This window comes from Zingiber officinale, chromosome 1B, assembly GCF_018446385.1.
Source record: "Zingiber officinale cultivar Zhangliang chromosome 1B, Zo_v1.1, whole genome shotgun sequence".
Lineage (NCBI taxonomy): Eukaryota > Viridiplantae > Streptophyta > Magnoliopsida > Zingiberales > Zingiberaceae > Zingiber > Zingiber officinale.
Window position 1 is genome coordinate 50,469,586 of NC_055986.1, and position 25,488 is coordinate 50,495,073.

At 39.1% G+C, this 25,488-nt stretch overlaps 1 protein-coding gene across 1 annotated transcript; it reads right to left on the reverse strand.

Annotated features, from left to right (window-relative positions):
• Positions 1 to 9,056: 9,056 nt before the first annotated feature.
• On the reverse strand, positions 9,057 to 21,268 carry LOC122038310. Its single transcript, XM_042597998.1, has 4 exons — positions 20,860 to 21,268; positions 20,408 to 20,616; positions 19,044 to 20,303; positions 9,057 to 9,518 (listed from the first exon to the last, which is right to left on the reverse strand). The coding sequence occupies exons 1-4, from the start codon at positions 21,266 to 21,268 to the stop codon at positions 9,057 to 9,059; spliced, it is 2,340 nt and encodes a 779-aa protein (XP_042453932.1).
• Between the last annotated feature and the right edge of the window lie 4,220 nt (positions 21,269 to 25,488).

Consider the following 25,488-nt stretch of genomic DNA (forward strand, 5'->3'; position numbering starts at 1 on the left):
AGGGTGGAAGGCAGTACTGAATAATAGCTTTGTACCAAGAGCCCTTTGAACACATTCCCAAAAATGCGAAACAAAACGACCATCTCTGTCAGAGATGATGGTCTTAGGGACCCCATGTAGTCTAATAATTTCCTTGACATATAATTGAGTCAACTGCTCAATTGAATGAGTCATCTTAATTGCCAGAAAGTGGGCGGATTTAGTTAGTCTATCCACGATTACCCATATAGCGTCATAGCCGTTTGTTGTCTTGGGTAATCCTGAAATAAAGTCCATAGAGATATCCTCCCATTTCCATTCCGGAATTTGGACAGGCTGCAGTAATCCTCCAGGCCTCTGGTGTTCTGCTTTAACCCTTTGACAGGTCAGGCAGACACTGATGTACTGAGCCACATCCCTCTTCATGTCGAACCACCAGAATTTCTTTTTCAAATCTTGGTACATTTTGGTGGATCCCGGATGCATTGCATAAGGCGTTGAATGAGCTTCTTCTAATATCTTCCTTCGCAATTCAGGATCCTCGGGAATACATAATCGGTCTCTGAGGTATAATATTCCGCTGTCCGCAGTACGAAATCCATCATTCTTCCCCTCTAATATTTCTTGTTTAATCTTTTGGAGGTTTTGGTCATTGGTCTGCTTCTCTAATATATTATCGAATAGGGTGGGCGCGATGGTCAGGGTGGAGAGTTGCTCAGACATAGTCTCAACCCCATGACATGAAATGTTTCTCAGTTTCCCGATAGACTCGACCACCGGTTTGCCTTCAGTATTCAATAAAACTTTAGTATGTCGGCTAGAGATAAACGGCTGACCTGTAACAACGGTAGAGGCGTTTGCCGCATCTTCACTAGTGATCGCAAAAACCCTGGCATTCGTCATTGCTGGCGGGGCTTCCAATCTCCCCTGGCCGATTGAAGTCCCTTCTATAGCAGTTTGCATCTGGTGTAGTTGTGAAGGGGCACCCCTGTTCTGGTTGTTCTGCTGGAATGGCGCCTGCATCTGAGTAGGGCAGTCTCTGGCCAAATGTCCTTCCTGTCCACAATTGTAGCATTTTCTTGTACCTTTGTGACACAATCCAGAATGCAGCTTCCCACAAATAGAACACTGGGGGTATTTCGGTTGCTTATTTACTGACCCACTTTTTGCATTGTCCCACTGCTTTCTTTTTCCGGTAGAAGTCCCTTTCCAGCCTGTTTTGGTATCCTGGGGTTTCTGTCCCTCGGCTCGTGTCTGACCTTTATTCTCCTTCATCGCTTTCTGATAATGCTCCGTAATCAGTGCACTGCTGACTAATTCATCTGTAGTCTGCGGCCTATTAACTCCGCCGGCCACGTTCAGTGCTATCTCGGGTCGAAGCATCTTCAACATCAGTCTGACCCTTTCTCTCTCGGTATGCACTAATTCAGGACAAAGGCGTGCTAATCGGTTGAAGCGCTTTACTGCTTCGTTCACTGATAAATCACCTTGCCGGAACTCGATAAACTCGTCGTAATGCCGGTTCGTCACTTGCGTATGAAAGAATTCTTCGAAGAACTCTGTCTCGAAGTCCGTCCAATTCATCAGATTAATTTGCCTCTTCGCTTTAACTCTTTCCCACCACATTCTCGCATCTCCGGAGAAGCAGAAGGATACACATTTGATCTTCTCTGATTCAGGCCAGTACAAAAGTTCCACTGTGCTTTCTACGATCTTGAACCAGGCCTGGGCATCCCACGGCTCGCAAGTACCCGAGAAGTTCTCCGGTTTAAGTCTCAACCACTGAATCAAATAGGTCTCCTGTCGAACCACTGGGGCAGGGGCTACCGGTGGTACTGGTGCAACTAGGGGCACAATGGGCACTGCATTCTGAACTATTGGTGGGGTAGTAGGGGTTCCTTGTTGACCCATCAAAGTCGTGATCATCTGTTGTTGTTCCGTGATCTGGCGTTGAAGGTCGATGACTACCTGAGTCAGATCTGGTGGAGTTACCGTCTCCTCTGCTCGGGTAGTACGTCTCCTAGCCATGCTTATCTTCATTAAACAACAATAAGTTATCGTTATCCCTATTCGCCGTCATAAGGTTATTACTATCCCTATCCTACCATCATGCATACCTATCCTAATTTCAAAGTATAATTAAACATGCAGAATATTAAAGCATCAAAAATAAATTAACTAAATCAAGAGTAAGTAACATGCAAAATATTAAAGCATCAAACATTAAATTAACTAAAACAAAGAATAAGTAAACATGCATAATATTAAAGCATCAAAACATTAAATTAACTAGAACAAAGAATAAGTAAACATGCATAATATTAAAGCATCAAAACTAAATTTTACATTAAGCATATAAAATCTTAGTTGGAGCGGCAGGATAGAGGCTTGACATGTGCGTAGTGGAATGGCTAACCTGGCTCTGATACCAAGATGTAACGCCCCGCCCCTCCTGCTAAGGCGACGGGGGTTACTTGACGACACTTGCATACTTAACACAGCGGAAGCCTTACTTAGAGAATTTAAAAACCTTTTTCTTACTTAAAAAAAAAAATCACAATAGATATAAAAGGTCCACATAGCATACTTATCATATATTTTGGGTCTTAATACCAAACACATACTTAAAGTCATGCAGTCATAAAGTAAAACATCAACATGGCAAATTTCTTATTAAATGAAAGCAGGTCATTTCTTTTAGCCAGTCCACTACTGCACACATCCTTCAAGCCCTCCTGCTACTCCCTTAGTACATCCATTCCTTGCCTTTATCTGTGGTACAAGAAAGTAAGCTATGAGCACTCATGGCTCAGTAAGTTCCTTTCCTACTCACAAAAACTGTCAAGCATATTAAACTCACAAGTCATAAGACATAAAGACAAGTGTATCTTGTTAAGAGCATATCATGGCATATTATAACATAACATAAAGTATCATGGCATAACATATCATGATCATCAAACGTATCCTGTCATAACATAACATCATCATAACTAGCATGGCGTAATCATAAAGTATAATCATGGTACATCCCTAAACATATATCATGCAACATAAGCAACAAGTCTTTTGAAAACTTATACAATACATACTTAAACATAATCTCAACATGATTTGGGGCCCCGGCTTGTACCACATACATAAATGCGCGCATCCTATGTAGGTCCAAGGTAGCAAGACTTGAACCCTACAAGGCATACATACTAGGCCCGTTTCTTAGTCCATCGACCTAGGGGCACTTAGGAGCCCATCCCTAACGAGGCCCATTTCTTAGTCCATCGACCCCGGGGCGCTTATGGAGCCCACCCTTGGTACAAACCATACATAAAGTAAAGTAGCATGACTTAACTTACATATACTAGTTCTTATCATTTCATGCATATCATATTTCTTAACATATCATAAAACATGCATATTTGGGCACACAACACATGCATGAATCATAACATACATCATGAACATATCACTTATCTTAAAGCATGCATATTTGGGCACACAGCACATGCATGAATCATAACATACATCATGAACATATCACTTATCTTAAAGCATGCATATTTGGGCACACAACACATGCATGAATCATAGGCTTGCATAACGAACGTATCATTTTATCATGTCATAAAGTAAGCATGTTTGAGCACATAGTACATACATACATGGGTCATAAGCATACATGAAGAGCATAACACATATCCTATAAAGACATAATCATTCATGGAATCATTAAATATCATCCCTTCATAGCATGTGAGGTATATCTAGTCACTAAACCCATATGGCCGAAAGTCATGAAAGGACCACATGATCTCTAGACAACATAAAAATTTTCATGATATCTTCACATACTAACATAAGAAAGATCATAAGCATGTTAACCTAAATTTTTAAGCCCTCCTAGGTTTCCAATTATTTCATGGCCGAAACCTTTCATGAAGAGGAATCAAGTTCTAAGCAACATGTAAACATGTAAACCCTAAACTCATATCATATTATATTTCATAGGGAACTACTTAAGCACATCTAGTTTGGGTTCTAAGTTCCCTAAGCTCCTAATCATATCATGGCCGAACCCTAGCTTATCTCATCCTAGGTTACAAGTAGCATAGAGGTGTTGAACCTTAAGCCAACATGTTATACATTTTCATGAGGAACAACATAAGCATGTTTGTTTAAAATTTCAAACTTCCTAGACCCCTTAATTCAAGGTGGCCGAACCTAACAATCATGGAATTAGGTTTTTAGTGGCATAAGAGTATGAAACCACAACTACATTCCATAGCATACATCACAAGAACATCATAAGCATATATAAGTTGGGTTCTAATTTCTCTAAGCCTTTAAACTTGTAGGGGCCGAAACATGTAAATCATGGAACTAGATTTTTAGTGACATGAGAGCATGGGAACCACAACTACATTTCATAGCATATATTTCAAGGACATCATAAGCATGTATAAGTTGGATTCAAATTTCTCTAGACCCTTTAAACTTGTAGTGGCCGAAACTTAACAAGCATGAAACTAAGTTTCTAGTGGCACAAGAGCATGGAAACCCTACACAATTTTCATGGCTTCATAACAAGGAACAACATGAGTAAACTTAGTTAAAAAAACCTACACATACTAGCTTTAAAACCTAATGTGGCCGAAAGTTACATATATTCAAAATTCTATATAACAAGCAACCATAAAACATCAACTAGTTTCATATTATATTATCAAGAAGGTCATGAGCCTCTTAGCCTTGGTTTCAACTTTCCTAGACTTCAACTCTCATCATAACCGAACCCTCATAAGCATGAAATAAAATTCATAACTAACATACAATCATGGCATAACATTTTAGCTTCATGTCTTGTCTTAGGAAAAATCTTAGCATGCTTGGTCTTAGGTTTAAAACTCTCCTAGGCCTTTACTCCTTACTTGGCCGAATATTCATGATCATGTAAATGGAGTTTCAAACAACATACAAGTAAGAGGAAAGTTAACAACCTCATTATCATAGGGTACATAACAAAAAGAATACGAAAACATGCTTAGTTTGAGTCTTGAACTTACCTAGTCTTCTTGTTCATGCTTGGCCGAAACATGTAAATCATGAAACTAATTTTTCATTAATTATTCTAGCATGGAAACCTTAGATTAACTTTTTACATAAAATACATATCACAAGAAAGGTAGTAAGCGTATCTAATTACAACTTTCTTAAACTCTTCTTCTTCTTTTGGCCGAATTTTCTTAAGGCAAGTCCTAGGTTTTTAAGCGATCTAACTCCATGAAAAACCATACAAACTATTGTACCACAGGTGAGGGGAAGCTTACCTAATGTTCACTTGTTAATCCTTAAGAAATGGTACCCTTGGTGAAGAGGAAGTAGGGAGCTTCTTCTTCTAGCACTCCTTTCGATTTCTCTTGCTTGGAAAGGTACACCTTGAAGGCTCCTTCTTGTAGTTTAGTTTTCTCTTAGGGAGAAACCTAAACTTGGCTTGTGGAGATGAGGGAGGAGGATGTTAGTCTCGGCAAAGGGTGAGGGAGAAGGGGAAAAAAAATGAAATCCTTTAGTTCCTTTCCTTTTTATGCTAAGTGAGTGGAAGTTACAAAGATGAACTTTGCTTCCCTTCCTCCTTAATGCATACATGTATATATATTTTTTTTTTAATGAAAAGATGTCCTTATTCCTTTCCCCTTAACTCTTCTCTTCACTATCCTCTTTAAACTCCACGAAAATAGAGAGGAAAAGGGAGGAAGACAACTTGTCTTTTGCTACTCTTTTTCTTAACCAATAGGTAAACAAGAGGAAGAAAGCTCATTGGTTTTTCTCTTGTTCCCTTACTAAATTATATCTTTACTTTTAACTATAATTTCTATCATTTCCCTTTCACATATTATTCACTATCCTAGTGGTTAACATACATAATTTTATTTCTATCCTTGGTGGGAGGTTCAAGGTTCAAACCTTCACCTCTTCTTTTATTTCTCTTATTTCTTTTTCTTTGATTCTTCTTCTTTTATGTTCTAAAGCAAATAACACCCATATACTTATCTTATAATTTTGTGGGTGTTACATCTTTGTCCTCGTTTATAACGGTCAAGATCCACGATTGTCAATATATAGCTAAGCTACTATGAATTAGGAATTGAGCAGGGATTAAAAATATACCTAGTGTTGTATGGGATAAGGCATATGCTGTCTCCGTTTGATGCTTTCAACTGATTAGCAATGTGTTGTGAAGAGATACTGCCATCTTGAGCGGCTGGTATTTTGTTGGGATCCACAAACGACACATACTCAATCCTGTTTGTTTCCTTCAAGTACTTGTACAAGTAACTGCATTCAAGTAATAAAAAACATGGTTACTTAAGACATGAACTCATGCAAAGAGAAGAATTGTATATAAGACATAACTTACCCCATGCAAACCAAAATTTGCCTTGACCCTATCTCTCTCATTTCCATACAGTGCATGACATCCTCTCTCAACAACGATGTACTCACATTACGTCCAAACATGGCTTCATTAAATTCGATAGGAATGGTCTCCTCCTCAGTCATCAGTCTAACACCATAAGAATACAAAAACTTGCATGGCATTGGTAGAGCACTTTCAACTTCCTTGAATTTATTTTTCTCATCAGGAACCTCCAAATTAGCAAATGGTGGTGCATGTTTCTCCTTTTTCTGCAATTTTAAATAATTATAGAAAAATATATAACTATAGCAATAGAAAAGTGAACTGAAAATACCTTTCTCATCGGAAATGTCACCAACTCTTTTGGCCAGCCAACCACAGTTCCAACAGCATCTACCATTACTGTTGGTCCCGACTTAAGTGGAATTGGAAGCTCCGCTTCCTCCTGTAAAACAACATCAACAGACACCTTTAAGTTGCCTTCCCCAAGTGGAGCATTGTGCAGCATAACATTTGGGCCTCCGTCAGATACTATCGTGCCATATGCCACCACATTCCCCTTATTCTTCAGAGCCAAATGACATTTTTTCCCCTGAACAATAAGATATTATGTTTTAATATCTAAAGCTAGGAAACAAATTTAATGTACCAAATATAATATAAAACCTCATTGAATGAACTGCCGCATTCAAAAACTTCCACATAATCTTCCAATCTTTGAACTGCCATGTGCGATGACTTGTTAGATGCTACACGTTCAGAAACTCGATCACTTGTTTCTGGCATAAATCGAGCAAGAAGAGCCTTGAGTTTTTCAACTTCAGCTTTCAAACTCTATGTTTCCTCCGCTTGCTCTTTGAAGTTTTCAGCCAAAGCCTTTGACACCAACTCCCTCTTCTTCCTTGGAGTTTTGAAGTAGACTTGGGGCTTCACAAATCCCCCTACACCTCTAACCCTTCCGTAATGTTCTTGGCTCCCTAATGCAGTAGTTAATACGTCATTACTTCGAGAAGATATGAACTCTCCTCTCTTTTTCTTGTCCAACAAATCGTCCTAAAAATATGGAGGTAACATTAAATATCCAATGAAGACACTTTTTTCACTTATTATGAATGAACTTGAAATAAAATTAAAATAATACAATTTTTTCAGCAACTTCAGTAGTCTCTGTATTTGTGATGTTTCCGGATTTGTCCTCGCGGGCCTTACGCCAAAGTAATGACCTATCAACTTCCTCATCCTCCCTGAATATTTTTCTCTGCCTCTACAATTCCAAAAAATGATCATTTAAAACATGACGTACTACATGAAAAGGATAATATAATGTTTCATGGATTACCAATTCAGTCTCCAAGCCAATGTAACCCTTGCAAGACATTTTGTGATGATACTTGCAATGGCTCGTCCGTTCCTTTTGTTTTTCATGAGTGACCTATATCACGTAAAAAAAAAGTAAATTTATAGAAGAATTGCTAGAATTTAAAAACAATAGGATGGAGTATGATGAACTTATTATATATATTCCTGCTGTACAGAACTTCATTTTGTTAATTAAATGCCCTAAATGTTTTAAATCTTGGTGCATATAATAATTTAAATATAACATGATAATATCATCAAGTACCTCCCAAGATGGATGTAGCCTCTCATCGACAAAAGCTTTCCAAATTGCAGATGGGATCTGATACTGCTCCGGTGGTGACCTCAGTTTTTCAGGATTATCTCTATATGGCCAGACAAACCTACTGTTGAGTTTGTTTTTGAAGTCTCTCCATTTCTGGCTTGCTGAACTCATCACTGCCGCCTCGCTTTGAGGTGCTAAGTCGAAGACATTCTGTAACACACAGTAGTAATTGCTATCAGTTTGTATATTGAAAAAATCACAATGAAAAAAAAACATAAGCAATCTCATAAGGAAGTGTATTATTGGATTATACTCACCGATATTTCTTCCCACACTTTCTGTTTCATGTTCTCTGGAATAGTGGGCCATGACTTTATGTTAATTGGCACCATGGATCTAACAATAGAGCCTATGAAAGATTGTAGTGCCTTCCCATTTTCATTGTACACAGGTCATCCCATGTCATCATATTCAATCGTCGACTTTTTTCCCCATCTTGCAGCAGCAATAAGTCTGCACATTGATGTAGGCCCCCGAGTCTTCTTCTGACCAGTAATAGAAGGTTCTTCTATTTCAGTCTCTCCTCGTAGCTCTGCAGCGGCTAACCCATCAGCATCTTGGTGTAGTTCGGTGTCCTCAACTACACGTGGCTCATCATATTTTGCTATTTTTCGCTATTTTTTAGGACGCATTTTTCTTTTCCCTGCATATAGGAAAATAAATGATGAGATAACGGTATATAAAGTCTGCAGTGACAATATAATAAAAGAAGACGTGATACAAATAATAACATTAACACATACGAACAAGTAAAAATAATACTAGTAAAAATAATAAATATTAATGCAGATGACATAAAAGTGGAAAACATCATTTTTTCTTGTTTGTTACAAAGAAACCCTCTTTAGAAGATCTAAAGTATCCTTCACGTGTAGGAATATAATGAATATCAACATTATCAATTGGTCGAGCTTCGGGAATTTTGGTCCAAAGATCCTCTTCTCCCTCGTAACATCTATTTGGAACTGGAAGCACTATTGATCACCCTTTGTTCAGTGGGTCAGCAACATAAAATACTTTTCTAACTTGACTTGCAAGCACAAATTCATCCTTCTGGTGGCTTCGTTTGTTCAGATTAACTAAGGTGAAGCCACATTCATCATTATATTGTATTCCTTTGTCATTTGATACCCATGCGCACTTGAAAAGAGGAACTTGAAATTGATGATAGTCTAGTTCCCATATCTCTTCAATAACTCCATAAAAAGTCACATTCTCTAACACGGGATTCTTATCTTTGGCACTACAAACAAGCATCGTGTTGGCAAGTAGAGAAACACCACTGTTTTGACAAACTTTCTCATCATCCCGCTCTTTTGTTTGGTATAAATTACCATTTATGACATAGCTATCACACTTTAAGACTCGCACACGTGGTCCATGGGCCAGCCATCTCAATGACGATGTCATTCCACCATTGCAACTATCAATTTCAGCAGCCACCTGACATGCATTCCTATTAATTAGTGTGATCAAAACAATGATTAACAAATATTGTATGTTAGCATCTTCTACATCACCTTTGCACGAAACTAGTCAATGAACCTCTTATTATGAGCATCTTGTATCCACCTTGCATCTTTCTGTTTCTTGGGAAACATTGTCTTCAAGAAGGATTTGTGTTCACTGAAGAAGTAAAGTTCTAAAGTTTTATTTTCATGAATACATATGGACTGCCAAGTACATATAATTATTAGTTATGCAGTACACTTACATAATGTAAAGAGATATTTCTTCTGTATTTTCTAGAACAGTCAACTGTTCTTGTTGGAGATCAATTTGTTGGACGATGATTGATGAATTGCTTGCTGAGAATCCAGGAATGCTTGCGTTTGGGTCACGTATGTTGGGTTCGTCGGGCCGCGAAAACCCCTTTTCCGCGTCGCGGAAACCCCGAGTCACCCAAAGCCATGGATCTCGTGCAAAGATTCGTAAACAAAATTTTTCGAAAAACCTTTTTCTTGTACGAGTTTGTAAAAACTTTAGATCTACACTAAAGTTAAGATCATTACCCTTGATGCGCGCCCCACGCGAATCCCGCTCGTCCAAATGGTGCCGGATCTCAAGATCGTCAAGCGTACGGTCCTCTAGAAGTATCCACACGGACACACTAGATGGAGGTGACCAAAAACCAAGGTGTGCTAGCACCTATGTGGTTCGGCCAAGGAAGGAGGAGAGGGAGAGAGCAAGAAGAACTCTAGGAGGAAGAAGAAGGAATGAATGATGGAATAAATTTCAAAATGAAAAATATTCTCCTCATTCAAGTGGCCGGCCACCTTCTCATGTCTAACTCCCATTTCCACATTAAATGCAATTAATGTGGAGCCATTAAAGAGTTGTAACCCCCATGAGGTGGCACTCTAGGATGATGTGGATCAACACTATTGGTCCATATCTTGCCACCTCACTAAATGACATGGCAACAAGTGTAACCTCCTCATTTAATGTGGGCCGGCCACATTAAATGCTATGGAGGCTTGTAACCTCCATGAGGTGGCACACATTGATGATGTGGAGCAATCATATTGGTCCACATCTTGCCAACTCACTAGTGATGTGGCAAAAAGTCAAGTCAAACATGACTTTTTCTCTTCCTCTCAAATCAAGTCAAACTTGATCAAATCTCTCTCATGGTTGATCTAATCCAACCATATGATTCAAGCCAACTTAATATAATGAATCTAATTCATTAAATTAAGTTGATTTAATGAGTCATAATCTAAATTAGACTCATTGAATACATGAATCAACTTGAGTCCAACTCAATTAGCCCAATTTGGATTACTCTTAATCCAATATGATTCATCAAATAAATCTAATCCTCTTGGTTCATCATATGAACCAAATCTCCATCTAATTGTCCTTAGTGTGTGACCCTATAGGTTCTTGTAACGTTGGCAATGCCCTAAACCTATTTAGGAGCATAAGTAATGAGCGGTATCTAGCAACACATCATTACTACCCAAGTTACAAGAATGTCGAGATCCGACATCACCTTGTGACTACTAATTGTGACTCCTCACAATATATGACAAGTGTCCTTCTATCATAGACATCTAGATTGATCAATATGAGGCATAGACCGTGTCATCCTCTAATCAATCTAAATCTTGAACTCCAAGTAGACTCACTCGATCAAATGAGCTCAACATCTAATGTTGACTCATTTGGGCATGGCCATGCACTTAGTGGTCTCACTCTATCAAGAATACCGATGTCACTCCCGTCATATGGGAGGGATAGATCCCATCTACATCACTCACATCCCTCTACATAATTCGTTATATACCCAGTAATCGCCTTTATAGTCCACCCAGTTACGGGTGACGTTTGACGAAACCAAAGTACATAACTCCTTATGTAGGGATCCATGGTGACTTCAGGTCTAAGGACTAATAGTCATACTAATAGCCACATGAGAAAGTATATGACACTCATATAACGATCCATGATACTTTCTCATGGCGGGTCATTCAGTATACATTCTCTAATGCATACCCATGTGTCAGCTTGATATCTCTATATCCATGACTTGTGAGATCAAGTCATCGAGCTAACCTACATGCTAGTCTTATTGTATTAACATTGTCCCTGAATGATAATACTCGACTAGGAATGATTTAGAGTAGTGTTCCCTATATCATCTCACTATCGATTCAACCAATCGATTGATATAGGTAAGAACCTTCTACTCAAGGACGCTATTATACTTAGTCTATTTGGCACTAATATAAATAAGTATAATAACCAAACAAATGCCTTTATTAATATATAAGAATATGATATACATGAGTCCACACAATCATCAAATGATTGGCTCTAGGGCTCTAACTAACAATCTCCCACTAGCACTAGTGCCAATCAGTATAGGCTCTAAGGCCTAAAGACCTAGTGTGACCATCATGCTTCCTCTGTGCCAAAGCCTTGGTCAAGGGATCTGCGATGTTAGCCTCTGTAGGTACTCTGCAAATCTTCACATCTCCTCTATCAATAATCTCTCGAATGAGATGGAAGCGCCGTAGTATGTGCTTGGTCCGCTGGTGTGAGCGAGGTTCCTTCGCCTGTGCTATAGCTCCATTGTTGTCACAATAGAGCTCAACTGGGTCAGCGATGCTAGGAACCACCCCAAGTTCAGTGATGAACTTGCGGATCCAAACTGCCTCCTTTGCTGCCTCTGATGCAGCAATATACTCGGCTTCTGTTGTAGAATCAGCTACTGTATCCTGCTTCGAACTCTTCCAGCTGACAGCACCACCATTAATGCAAAATACGAACCCTGACTGCGATCGGTAATCATCCTGATCGGTCTGAAAGCTGGCATCACTGTAACCCTTTACAGTTAGCTCATCATTGCCTCCATATATCAAGAAATATTCTCTAGTCCTTCGTAAGTACTTAAGAATATTCTTGACCGCTATCCAGTGACTTTCACCTGGATCTGACTGGTATCTGCTCGTCATGCTCAAAGCATACGAGACATCAGGTCGAGTACATAGCATGGCGTACATGATCGATCCTATGGCTGAGGCATAAGGGATCTGATCCATGCGGTCTCTCTCCTCTCTAGAAGAGGGACCTTGAGTCTTCGAAAGACTCACGCCATGTGACATCGGCAGAAATCTGCATGGCAAACCGAAGGAGTACCTTGTCAATGTATGTACTCTGACTTAGGCCAAGCAATCTCTTAGATCTATCTCTATAGATCTGTATCCCTAGAATGCGGGATGCCTCACCTAAGTCCTTCATTGAGAAGCAACTCCCTAGCCAGGTCTTGACAGACTGAAGCATAGGGATGTCCTTCCCAATGAGTAGTATGTCATCCACATACAATATGAGGAAGATAACTATGTCCCCTACAACCTTCTTGTAGACACAAGGCTCATCTTCGTTCTTGATGAAACCAAACTGTTTGATCGCATCATCGAATCGAAGATTCCAGCTCCGAGAAGCTTGCTTTAGTCCATAAATGGACCTATGCAGCTTGCATACTCTACTAGTCTGCTGTGGATCTACAAAACCCTCAGGTTGTGTCATGTACACATCCTCGAGTAGGTTTCCATTCAGAAACGCTGTTTTGACATCCATCTGCCATATCTCATAGTCATGGTAGGCTGCAATAGCAAGCATGATCCGAATGGACTTAAACATCGCTACTGGAGAAAAGGTTTCATCATAGTCAATACCATGAATCTGCTTGAAACCTTTAGCTACCAAGCGACCCTTATAGATAGGCCCATCCATGTCAGTCTTTCTCTTAAAGACCCACTTGCACCCAATGGGTTTTACCACTTCAGGTGGATCAACCAAAGTCCATACTTGGTTGGTGTACATGGATTCCATCTCGGATCTCATGGCTTCTAGCCATTTCTCGGAATCTGGTCTCATCACAGCTTCTTGATAGGTGGTAGGCTCATCCTCTATGAGCACAATGTCATCATGGTCATACAAGAGAAATGAGTATCTCTCAGGCTGACGATGTACCCTATCAGACCTGCGAAGAGGTATGTCTACATGAACCGGTTGTTGTTCCTCAACTCCTTGTGGAACAACATCATCCACAACACTTTGTGGTTCCAGTTCAATTTCCATCTTGGCATTAGTGCTATTGTTCGCATCTTGAACTTCTTCAAGATCAAACGCGCTCCCACTAGTCTTTCTAGAAACAAAGTCCCTTTTTAGAAAGACCCCAGTCTTTGCCACAACTACCTTGTGCTGACTGGGAATGTAGAAGTAATATCCCTTAGTTTCCTTGGGATATCCGATGAAATAGCACTTGTCGGATTTGGGTCCTAATTTGTCTGAGACTTGACGTCGTACGTAAGCCTCACAGCCCCAAATCCTCATGAAAGACACCTGGGCATCTCTCCCAGTCCATATCCTATATGGTGTCTTTATCACGGCCTTTGATGGAACTCGGTTGAGTATGAAAGCTGCCGTGTCTAGAGCATATCCCCATAGATATGTCGGAAGATCTGTGTGACTCATCATAGATCGTACCATATCTAATAGGGTACGATTCCTCCTTTCGGATACACCATTCCACTGTGGTGTTCCAGGAGGAGTGAGTTGGGATAGAATCCCACACTCATCTAGGTAGTCACGAAACTCATGGCTAAGGTATTCTCCACCTCGATCTGATCGAAGTATCTTAATACTCTTGCCAAGCTGGTTCTGTACTTCATTCTTGAATTCTTTGAACTTTTCAAAGGATTCAGACTTATGTGTCATCAAGTACACATAACCATATCTACTGAAGTCATCAGTAAATGTGATGAAGTATCTATAACCGCCTCTAGCAGCAACATTGAAAGGGCCACATACATCACTATGTATGAGTCCTAACAAATCAATTGCTCTCTCGCTGTGCCCACTAAAGGGAGTCTTGGTCATCTTGCCTCGTAGGCATGACTCACATATCTCATATGATTCAAAATCAAATGAGCCCAGCAAACCATCCTTATGGAGCTGGGATAAGCGCTTGTCATTTATATGACCTAAGCGACAGTGCCAGAGATAGGTGTGGTTCATATCGTTCGATTTGAACCTCTTAGTACTAACGTTATAGATAGAGCTCTCAAGGTCTAGAATATAGAGTCCGTTCATCAGAGGTGCACTACAATAGAACATATCGTTTAAATAGACAGAACAACATTTGTTCTTTATTATAAACGAGAATCCTTTCTTGTCCAAACAAGAAATTGATATAATGTTCTTAGTCAATGCAGGCATATAACAACAATCGTCTAACTCTAGTATAAGCCCAGAGGGCAGAGATAGAAAATAAGTCCCTACAGCAACAGCAGCAACCCGTGCTCCATTGCCTACTCGTAGGTCTATCTCGCCCTTTGTCAATGCTCTGCTATTTCTCAGTGCTTGTACATTAGTACAAATGTGCGAAGCACATCCGGTATCTAATACCCACGTCGAAGAAATAGAGAGGTTGACTTCTATAACATTTATACCTGAAGTAGAAATCTTATTTCTCTTCTTGTTAAGATCTTCCAGGTGTCCTGTGAAGTTCCTCTTCCAGTGCCCTGCTTGTCCTTGATATAGTTGACGAAGATGTGCAACCATATCGTAAGCACCCATCAACTCATGTTGCTTCTGAAGCTCAGAGTTCATGGTTGCGAGCATTAGACAGGACACATCTAATGCGTCATCTTGATGCTTCTTGTAAGCATCGGTCAGCTCGCGTGGCGGTGGCAGGAGGAGCCTTCGGAATGGGCTGCTCCAGAACGTACAGTTTACGTTCCTGAGTGAGAACTATTCTCAGGTTCCTGTACCAGTCCAGGAAATTTGCTCCGTTGAGCTTGTCCTTCTTAAGGACAGATCGCAGAGAGAAAGTGTTCGTATTCGACGTCATGGATATTCTACAACATAAATAAATGCAGAAATAAATATCATATTATTTTAAAATCATTTAATTAGGCCTTTAATTAAATGATGCTCCCACTGAATTCTATAATTCTTATGGGACAAGATCCACATCATACTAACCCTTGAGTTAGCTTTGGCTAATACGCCCAAGGCTTAGTATGATCGGTAGGTAACGATTACCAATTACATCTCTATGCAACTCTTGTTTATAGAATCAATATCCGCATTTATATTAAAACTCGAGTTAGCTTTGGCTAATACGCCCGAGAGTTAATATAAACGTGATTTTGTCCTACCTTTCCAACTATTGGAAGAATGCCTATAGTTGACTCGATCCAACCGAGTAACTAGGAATACCCAATCTAATTGAGTTTGTATTCACCCATGCGTTGATAGGCGGGACCAAGATTGCCCCTCCGTACCCTACCAAGATAATATGTATTGCTCTGCTTTGGCAGATTCAACAATACATGTGATCGAGGTAGTGATAGGTATCACGGCACGGTTAGGCATTTAGAGTTGGTTCGATCTAGATCTAATCTAATCGAGAAGGATGCATCTTGTGCACGACTTAGATCTAATCTAATCGCAAGGGTGCATCATGTGCACGACTTAGATCTAATCTAATCGTTAAGGCACTAATTAATTAATTAATTATTAAACATGCATCAGATACATAACAATTAATTAATTAATCTATTTGTGATTTAGTCATGGCCCTACTACGATCTTCTCAAGCCAATGAGAAGATCGAATGGTCAACCTAGGGTCAACAGCTTCTCCAAGCTCCTCCCTTTGACCACCTTGTGTTGCTCGTGCCCGCCTCGGAACTCCGTCTCGTGTGGACCCTCCACCGCTCCAATTTGTACATTACAATTTGAAACTCGAGTTACATTCGAGTCTAAATCTAATTAAAAAAAAAAATAAAAATACAGCACACACAATCATATGACGGCACGCAGGTCGTATTATGAATTACAACACAAAATCAATCTTATTGGGTATTTTGGGCCATGACTATCACAAATTAATATATAATTCAAAATTATATATTTTCATAATTTTATATAATTTTAAAATAATTTTTACAATTTTATGAATAAAATTTCCCGGCGGTCCCGTTTAGCGTGCAAAGACTTGTAGCATAGAGATGATCCTTGGTGATTCTAACTATTGTGGGCTTCGCTACAAGGGTAAGTCTTTGCACGTGGCTCTGATGTATAATGTTAGGGAAAATGCCCCTTCCCACGATCTTGTTTTTAGCGATTTCGGATGCAATCGCGAAGCAAATTCCCTTGCGGGGTTAGGGGCTATGCCCTACCCACGATCTAACCATCGTGAGTTGCTCCTGCGATCTAATGGCACCCGATCCCGCTGTCCCAAACGGATTTGGGGCAAAACGAAGCCGTTTAAAAGAAAACTTTCCGGTGGCGAAGCCTACAAGTGAGACACTTGTGCTTCGCTTCTATGGAAAAATTACTCATAAAACTCTAAAACTCAATTTTTACAGAAAATTACAGAAGATTTATTTTTCTAAAAATACAAACGAACTCGTACAAGTCTTTGCACGTGGCTCGATACCCTTTGTTGGGTTCGTCGGACGCGAAACCCCTTTTCCGCGTCATGAAACCCGAGTCACCCAAGGCCATGGATCTCGTGCAAAGATTCGTAAACAAAATTTTTCGAAAAACCTTTTTCTTGTACGAGTTTGTAAAAACTTTAGATCTACACTAAAGTTAAGATCATTACCCTTGATGCGCGCCCCACGCGAATCCCGCTCGTCCAAATGGTGCCGGATCTCAAGACCGTCAAGCGTACGGTCCTCTAGAAGTATCCACACGGACACACTAGAAGGAGGTGACCAAAAACCAAGGTGTGCTAGCACCTATGTGGTTCGGCCAAGGAAGGAGGAGAGGGAGAGAGCAAGAAGAACTCTAGGAGGAAGAAGAAGGAATGAATGATGGAAAAAATTTCAAAATGAAAATTATTCTCCTCATTCAAGTGGCCGGCCACCTTCTCATGTCTAACTCCCATTTCCACATTAAATGCAATTAATGTGGAGCCATTAAAGAGTTGTAACCCCCATGAGGTGGCACTCTAGGATGATGTGGATCAACACTAATGGTCCATATCTTGCCACCTCACTAAATGACATGGCAACAAGTGTAACCTCCTCATTTAATGTGGGCCGGCCACATTAAATGCTATGGAGGCTTGTAACCTCCATGAGGTGGCACACATTGATGATGTGGAGCAATCCTATTGGTCCACATCTTGCCAACTCAATAGTGATGTGGCAAAAAGTCAAGTCAAACATGACTTTTTCTCTTCCTCTCAAATCAAGTCAAACTTGATCAAATCTCTCTCATGGTTGATCTAATCCAACCATATGATTCAAGCCAACTTAATATAATGAATCTAATTCATTAAATTAAGTTGATTTAATGAGTTATAATCTAAATTAGACTCATTGAATACATGAATCAACTTGAGTCCAACTCATTTAGCCCAATTTGGATTACTCTTAATCCAATATGATTCATCAAATAAATCTAATCCTCTTGGTTCATCATATGAACCAAATCTCCATCTAATTGTCCTTAGTGTGTGACCCTATAGGTTCTTGTAAAGTTGGCAATGCCCTAAACCTATTTAGGAGCATAAGTAATGAGCGGTATCTAGCAACACATCATTACTACCCAAGTTACAAGAATGTCGAGATCCGACATCACCTTGTGACTACTAATTGTGACTCCTCACAATATATGACAAGTGTCCTTCTATCTTAGACATCTAGATTGATCAATATGAGGCATAGACCTTGTCATCCTCTAATCAATCTAAATCTTGAACTCCAAGTAGACTCACTCGATCAAATGAGCTCAACATCTAATGTTGACTCATTTGGGCATGACCATGCACTTAGTGGTCTCACTCTATCAAGAATACCGATGTCGCTCCCGTCATATGGGAGGGATAGATCCCATCTACATCACTCACATCCCTCTACATAATTCGTTATATACCCAGTAATCGCCTTTATAGTCCACCCAGTTACGGGTGACGTTTGACGAAACCAAATACATAACTCCTTATGTAGGGATCCATGGTGACTTCAGGTCTAAGGACTAATAGTCATACTAATAGCCACATGAGAAAGTATATGACACTCATATAACGATCCATGATACTTTCTTATGGCGGGTCATTCAGTATACATTCTATAATGCATACCCATGTGTCAGCTTGATATCTCTATATCCATGACTTGTGAGATCAAGTCATCGAGCTAACCTACATGCTAGTCTTATTGTATTAACATTGTCCCTGAATGTTAATACTCGACTAGGAATGATTTAGAGTAGTGTTCCCTATATCATCTCACTATCGATTCAACCAATCGATTGATATAGGTAAGAACCTTCTACTCAAGGACGCTATTATACTTAGTCTATTTGGCACTAATATAAATAAGTATAATAACCAAATAAATGCCTTTATTAATATACAAGAATATGATATACATGAGCCCATACAATCATCAAATGATTGGCTCTTGGGCTCTAACTAACAACATAGTGATTTAGGGACCCCAACAGGATCAAGGTCATTGAGATATTCTGAACAAAATTCAACTGCTTCTTCTGCTGCATATCTCCGAACAATGCAACCTTCCGGATATTTTCGACTGCCTACGTAACTTTTCAACACCTTCATGTATCTTTCAAATGGGTACATCCATCTGAAGTAGACTGGTCCACATAATTGGACTTCATGAATAAGATGAACTGTTAAGTGGAGCATGATATCGAAGAAAGAAGGGGGGAAATACTGCTCCAATAAGCAGAGTGTAATGATCAAGTCAGATTGCAGCTTATCTAACTTGGCTACATCGATAATCTTGTAACAAATATCTTTGAAGAAGAAGCATAATCTTATGACAGCATATCTAACATATTTTGGCAGAGAATTACGTATGACTATTGGCAGGAAGTGCTGCATTATAACATGAGAATCATGTGATTTCAAGCTACTCAGCTTCATCTCATCCATGCAGACAAGATTCTTCATGTTTGATGAGAAACCTTCCGGAACTTTTATATCCATTAATGACCTACATACTTGTAATCTCTCATTTTTTGTGAATGAGCATGCTGCAGGAGGTAGATATGTTCTTTTCTCACCAATTTTAGGAGCCAATTGAGGCCTAATTCCCATCTGAACCATGTCCAACCTAGCTGCCACATTGTCCTTGGTTTTTCCCTTGATGTTCATCAAAGTATTAATCAGAGACTCGAAAACATTTTTCTCAATGTGCATAACATCGAGACAATGCCTAACATGTAGGTATTTCCAGTATGGAAGATTGAAAAAAATTGACTTCTTCTTCCAACATTTACTGAAATTTATAGCTCCAACATACTTTTCTTCTTCAATGTCTTCCACAATATTCTCCTTTGCTTTTTTCCTTATTTTCCCCTTCACACTTGTTTTCTTTCCAAACTCACATGTTATGTCTGAAATCTTGTCAAACAACTTAATTCCAGATAATGGCCTACCTGCTTCACCAAGTTCCTCCATGCCATTAAACTCCTTTATTTTCCTCCGATATGGATGAAATCGTGGTAGGAATCGTCTATGCCCAGCAAATGACATTTTCTTCCCATTTTGTAAGTGCTTTGCATAAGTATCCTCACCACATATTGGGCATGCGTAATAACCATGTGTAGTACATCCACTAAGGTTACCATATGCAAGAAAGTCATTGATGGTCCATAAAAGAACTGCTTTAAGAGTGAAAACCTCCCTTCGATAAGCATCATAAACTCCATCAACTCCTTCCAACAACAGCTACAAATCATCAACCAGAACCTCAAGGTAGACGTCGATATCGTTTCTAGGCTGTTTCGGCCCTGAAATGAGCATCGTTAGCATGATGAATTTCCTTTTCATGCCATGTCTGGAGGCAAATTATATGTGGCCAGCATGATTGGCCAGCAGCTGTAGCGACTACTAAGATTGCTGTGAGGATTAATTCCATCGGCTGCAAGTGCCAGGCGAATATTTCTTGCCTCACTTCCAAAGTCGGGCCACATATGATCCACCAATTTCCATGACGGTGAATCAACTGGATGGCGTAACTGACCAACAACTCTTCTGCTATCTGCATGCCATGTTAAATTTCTGGAAGTTTCTAAAGATTTAAACATGCGCTTAAATCTTGGTATGGGAGGGAAATACCAAACCACTTTGGCAGGAACACCTTTCTTCTCAACATTTTTCTTGGTTAGCTTCCATCTTGATTAGCCACATTTCGGGCAGCTTACGCAGTCTTTATATTGTTTCCTATAAAGGATGCAATCATTGGAATAAGCATGAATCTTTTAATGACTCAAAGCTAAACAACTTAACGTCTTCTTTGCTTCATAAATTGACGATGGCAGATTATGGTTGTCTGGCAGCATGCCCCCAAAATCTGCTACTAGATCTGAAAATAGAGCATCACTCATCCCATTCCTTGCTTTGGTATTGTATAGTTTTACAAGTGCACTCAACTTTGTGTAACTTTTGCATCCCTTATACAGTGGCTTCTCTGCTTCCTCCAAAAACTTCATAAATACTTCTGGATTTTCTGTATGGTTATCATACGCCGCCTCACACAAATTAACAGTTTCAAAATCATCATGACAATTATCAGTTAGCTCTTGGTTGACACTCGAATTTAATCTATCCTTCTCCACAGCCTCGCCATGCCAAATCCAATTCAAATAATTTTTACTGAAACCATTGAAGTAAAGATGCTCCCGAATCCACATAACCGCTCCCTTTTTAAGATTCATACATTTGCAACAAGGACAATGAATTAAATTGGAGTCGATATGTGGATTCTACAAACAACTTCTAATGAATTGTTCCACACCCTCCTCATACTCTTTGGACCTCCTATATAAGTAAATCCAGGATTTATCCATTATAGTACAACAGAATCCCAAGAAACTTCTTCAGAATTATCGTGCTAAAATTATTTACCGCTAGCTCAATGTGTTCTTTGATCAAAACCTGAAGATACTACATATATGTTAAGCAAAAGTTAGAGTAAGACTGCAAAAAGGTAGTCAAATTCATATCGAGCACAGTTCCATATTTTATACTCATTCCAACAGCTGTCAATATTTTCTACTCATCATGAAGAAAAATAATGCATATTTTGTACAATATGTGGATATATAAAGAACGAAAGCATGGGATGACTCATAAATCTCATGAAGTATAGTCAGTGCTCAATAAAAATCTATATTTGTGCAGCTGAAATGCATTCTTCTACATCAAAAACCAACAATTTTAATTGGTATAAACTTTCACAACAGAAATCAATCCCACAATACACGATCCACAACAACAAACCAAATAAAGAACAACCGAAAACAGAAGTATCTACTCCAAGAAAGCATCATGAATCAACCCTTTAGGTAATGACCTCGTAAACATAGAGACTGAAAAAAAAAGCAAAAAAAAATTCCAAACACTTGTCTTTGTTGGAAGAATAGTACCAAACCTACAACAAATTGGAGACCGTCTAAAACATGATTTTGCAAAATAAAGGAGGAGAAAAAGAAGAAGAATAAGAAAAAGAAATCAAAGGAATGAAACCTGGACCTCAGCCTTCCGCCAGCTCTGTCAAATTGAAAACATACGGTATATCTCAAACACTTGCAACCAAAACCCTGCGTAAGAAAGTTCAAGTTGCCAAACCTTATTTTTGGCTAACTGCTGCAAACCTTCGTCTCTGTTGCCTAAGACTCCAAATTGGAAGCCCTAACGAGGGGGAACGGAGAGGACTGAAATGAAGGGGAAGGAAGAGGAGGTCCAACAACTCAATTTCGGAAGAGGAGCATCGGAAGCCCTAACCCAAGAAAACAAAAGGAAGTGGGGGGAAATAAAAGTGGTCAGAGTCTCTTTGTAAAAATAAAAGTTAACTCTTTGTACTATTACTTCAGAGTAAACACTAAAAAATGTATTCACGACGTTACTACTTCGGTATTTAACAAATTTCCGAAGTAATAGCTTATTTCAGTTTAAAGCGAAGCCCGTGTTTTTAAATCTGTGAAGTCTATATTTGTATATACTTCATCGATTTTTGCAGCGAAGTTGCTTATACACTTTTACTTCGTATATTTAAATTGACGAAGTAAATTGTGGCGAAGTAAAAAGTCATTTTTCACATAGTGAATGTTCTGGAACATATGTAATGCTATGTCTATGTCTAAACGGTGACACAAAGCATACAAAAGGAATGAATGCCAGGGTCACATCTTTGGGACGTCCCGAGATGAGATCAGCAAGATGCAGGCTGTCAGGACTCTTTACATGACATAGTCCTGAACCCTAAGAGAAATGGACTTGAACTCAGTCAAGCCAAATGGTCTCTCCTCCCCCAAAAAATACATATAGATGGTATCTAGTGTAATATGGGAGTAGGGATTAAGTTAATTAAATTTTGAAAAAAATATTAAGATTTAATTTAATTTGAAAAAATTAAGTTAATTAAATTTTTTAAAAAAATTAAGATTTAATTTGATTAAGTTGATTAAATTTTGAAAAAAATATTAAGTTGATTAAATTTGAAAAATGTTAAGTTAATTAAATTTGAAGAAATACTAAGTTAATTAAATTTTGAAAAATATTAAGTTAATTAAATTTTTGAAAGAATATTAAGATTTAATATTAAGCAAATTAACCGATTTTCAATTTAATTGAATTGAATTAATTTAATTTCAGTTTATTTAATTTAATCGAATTTATATTCTAATTTCAATTTTAATCATCTCACCCGATGTTAGTTTTTCAATCAAGGGATCTTATAATTTTGTGAGATGAATTAGGTTCAATTGTAGGGTTTGTTTTAACTTTATGTTAGATTCAGGTTTAACTTTGGGCTCAACAAATAGGCATTCTTTGGATAAACTTCTGGGCTATGATGAGTCACTTGGACATCATTAAAATAACTATGCCTTCAAGGTTTTCCAAATAGTCCTATTCACTGAACCTAGTACAAAACCTTGGTCTAACTAGTTAGGATCCATAAAGGGTAGCTTCGGTCAGTTCCACTTAGCCAAATGCACCAGGTCGAAGTCATATCTTCCTAGACACGCATAGACTAAGCTTCCCTAACGTACTATCATCCAATACTTCACCAGTACCGTGGGTCAAGTTAAACTTAGCCCTTTTTATTCTAATCCTAATTACCCTACTGGGTAGGTTGCGTTTAGTTACCCTATTGGGTAGATTCCTTTTGGAGGTGCCAGCTATTCTGGAGCCTCCTTTCATATTCCTTTAAAAATTTTATTTAATTTAAAGTTTAATTTTTTAAAAAATTTATTTATTAAGATGGTTTTTATTTATTTATTAATTTATTAGGACAGTTTTTCTTTTTGCTCTCCCTGGATCATAGCCTCGATAAGGTTTATCAAGGTAATGAACTTGATCCTTGGGGACCCAATATTAACCAAGTCCAACTTGATTGACCAAGTTGGACTTGGGTACCCATGCTTGGACTAGTTTACTATTTGGTCTGTTGACTAAGGATAGATAGGATCGATATTTCCTTTTGGATTTAAAACCTAGTCCAGTTCTATTATAAAAGGCTCTTTGTGTCCCAAGAATCAAGTCAAGATTCTTAGAGCCCAGTGTGAATCGTTCCAAAGTAGTCTTCAAATCCTTGACTTAACTTTTCAGGTTAAAATTCTCTTCCTCAAGTTTTTGAACTTGAGTTGAGGTTCCAGTCTGAACTGGATTAATCAAGGATTCGGTATTAGTCACTTCTTTAAGGAGTGTTACCTCCTTTAGAAGTGACTTGATTCGAACTTTGGACTTAGCTACTTTATGCATTAAGTAATTGATTAAACTATATAAACGACATTTACTTATAGAGGGGTTTGGCCCTTCGGAAACGGATGCGGATCCATGGCTTCTCTCGGACTCGGCTTCCGATTCGTCCTCGCTTCTGGTGCCGTCTTGGGCTGTCAATGCGAGGAAGCTTGCTTGCTCGACTTCTTCGTCGTCGGATTCCTTGGATGAAGATTCGTCCCAAGTTGCCTTCAGAGCCTTCTTCCTTCTTGGTTTCTTTGGATCCTTTTGGTTCGGACAGTTCGCCTTGATGTGCCCCTTTTGATTGCACCCGTAGCAAGTCACCTCGAATTTGACCTTTGAGCTTGTTTGGGCTTCTTTGGTCCGGATATCCTTTTTGACATCCTTTTTGTTGAAGCCCTTCTTTTTGTAGAGTTTCTTCATCAGATTGACTATTTCGGTTGTGAGCTCGTTGTCGTCTTCCGAATCTTCTTCCTCTTCTGATTCTTGTTTGGTTCTACGTTTTGATTTTGACTCGCGTGCTCTTCCTGTACCTGCAATTAAAGCCAACCCTTTCTTGGCCGGACGTGAGTTAGTCTATTCATGAAGCTCAAACTCAGAAAACAACTCATCTAATTTAATAGTAGAGAGGTCCTTAGAAACCTTGTAGGCATCTACCATGGATGCCCACAAGGTGTTCCTCGGAAAGGCGTTTAAGGGGTACCTTATGATGTCCCAGTTATCTACCTTCTGTCTGATCGCATGGAGTCCATTGAGTAGTTCTTAAATTCGGGTGTAGAGCTGGCTAGCCGTCTCACCTTCCTGCATTTTTAAGTTATACAATTTATTGAATAACAAATCTCGCTTACTTACTTTGGTATCGGAGGTCCCTTCGTAAAGCTCGATCAGCTTCTCCCATAGCTCTTTGGCGCTCGAGAATGGACCGACGCGGTTGAGCTTCTCCTTTGTTAGTCCGCACTGGAGGGTACAAGTTGCTCTGGTATTTGCCTCCACCTTCTTGATTAATGCTGGTTCTCAGTTCTCGCAGGGTGTAGGTTTGTCATCTTTATCAGTTAGTAGTTCCAATCCAGTCTTGACGAATATCCACGTCTCGAACTGGATCTTCAGGAAGTTCTCCATTCTGCCCTTCCAGTAACCAAAGTCCTCTCCGGTAAAGAGTGGGGGATGG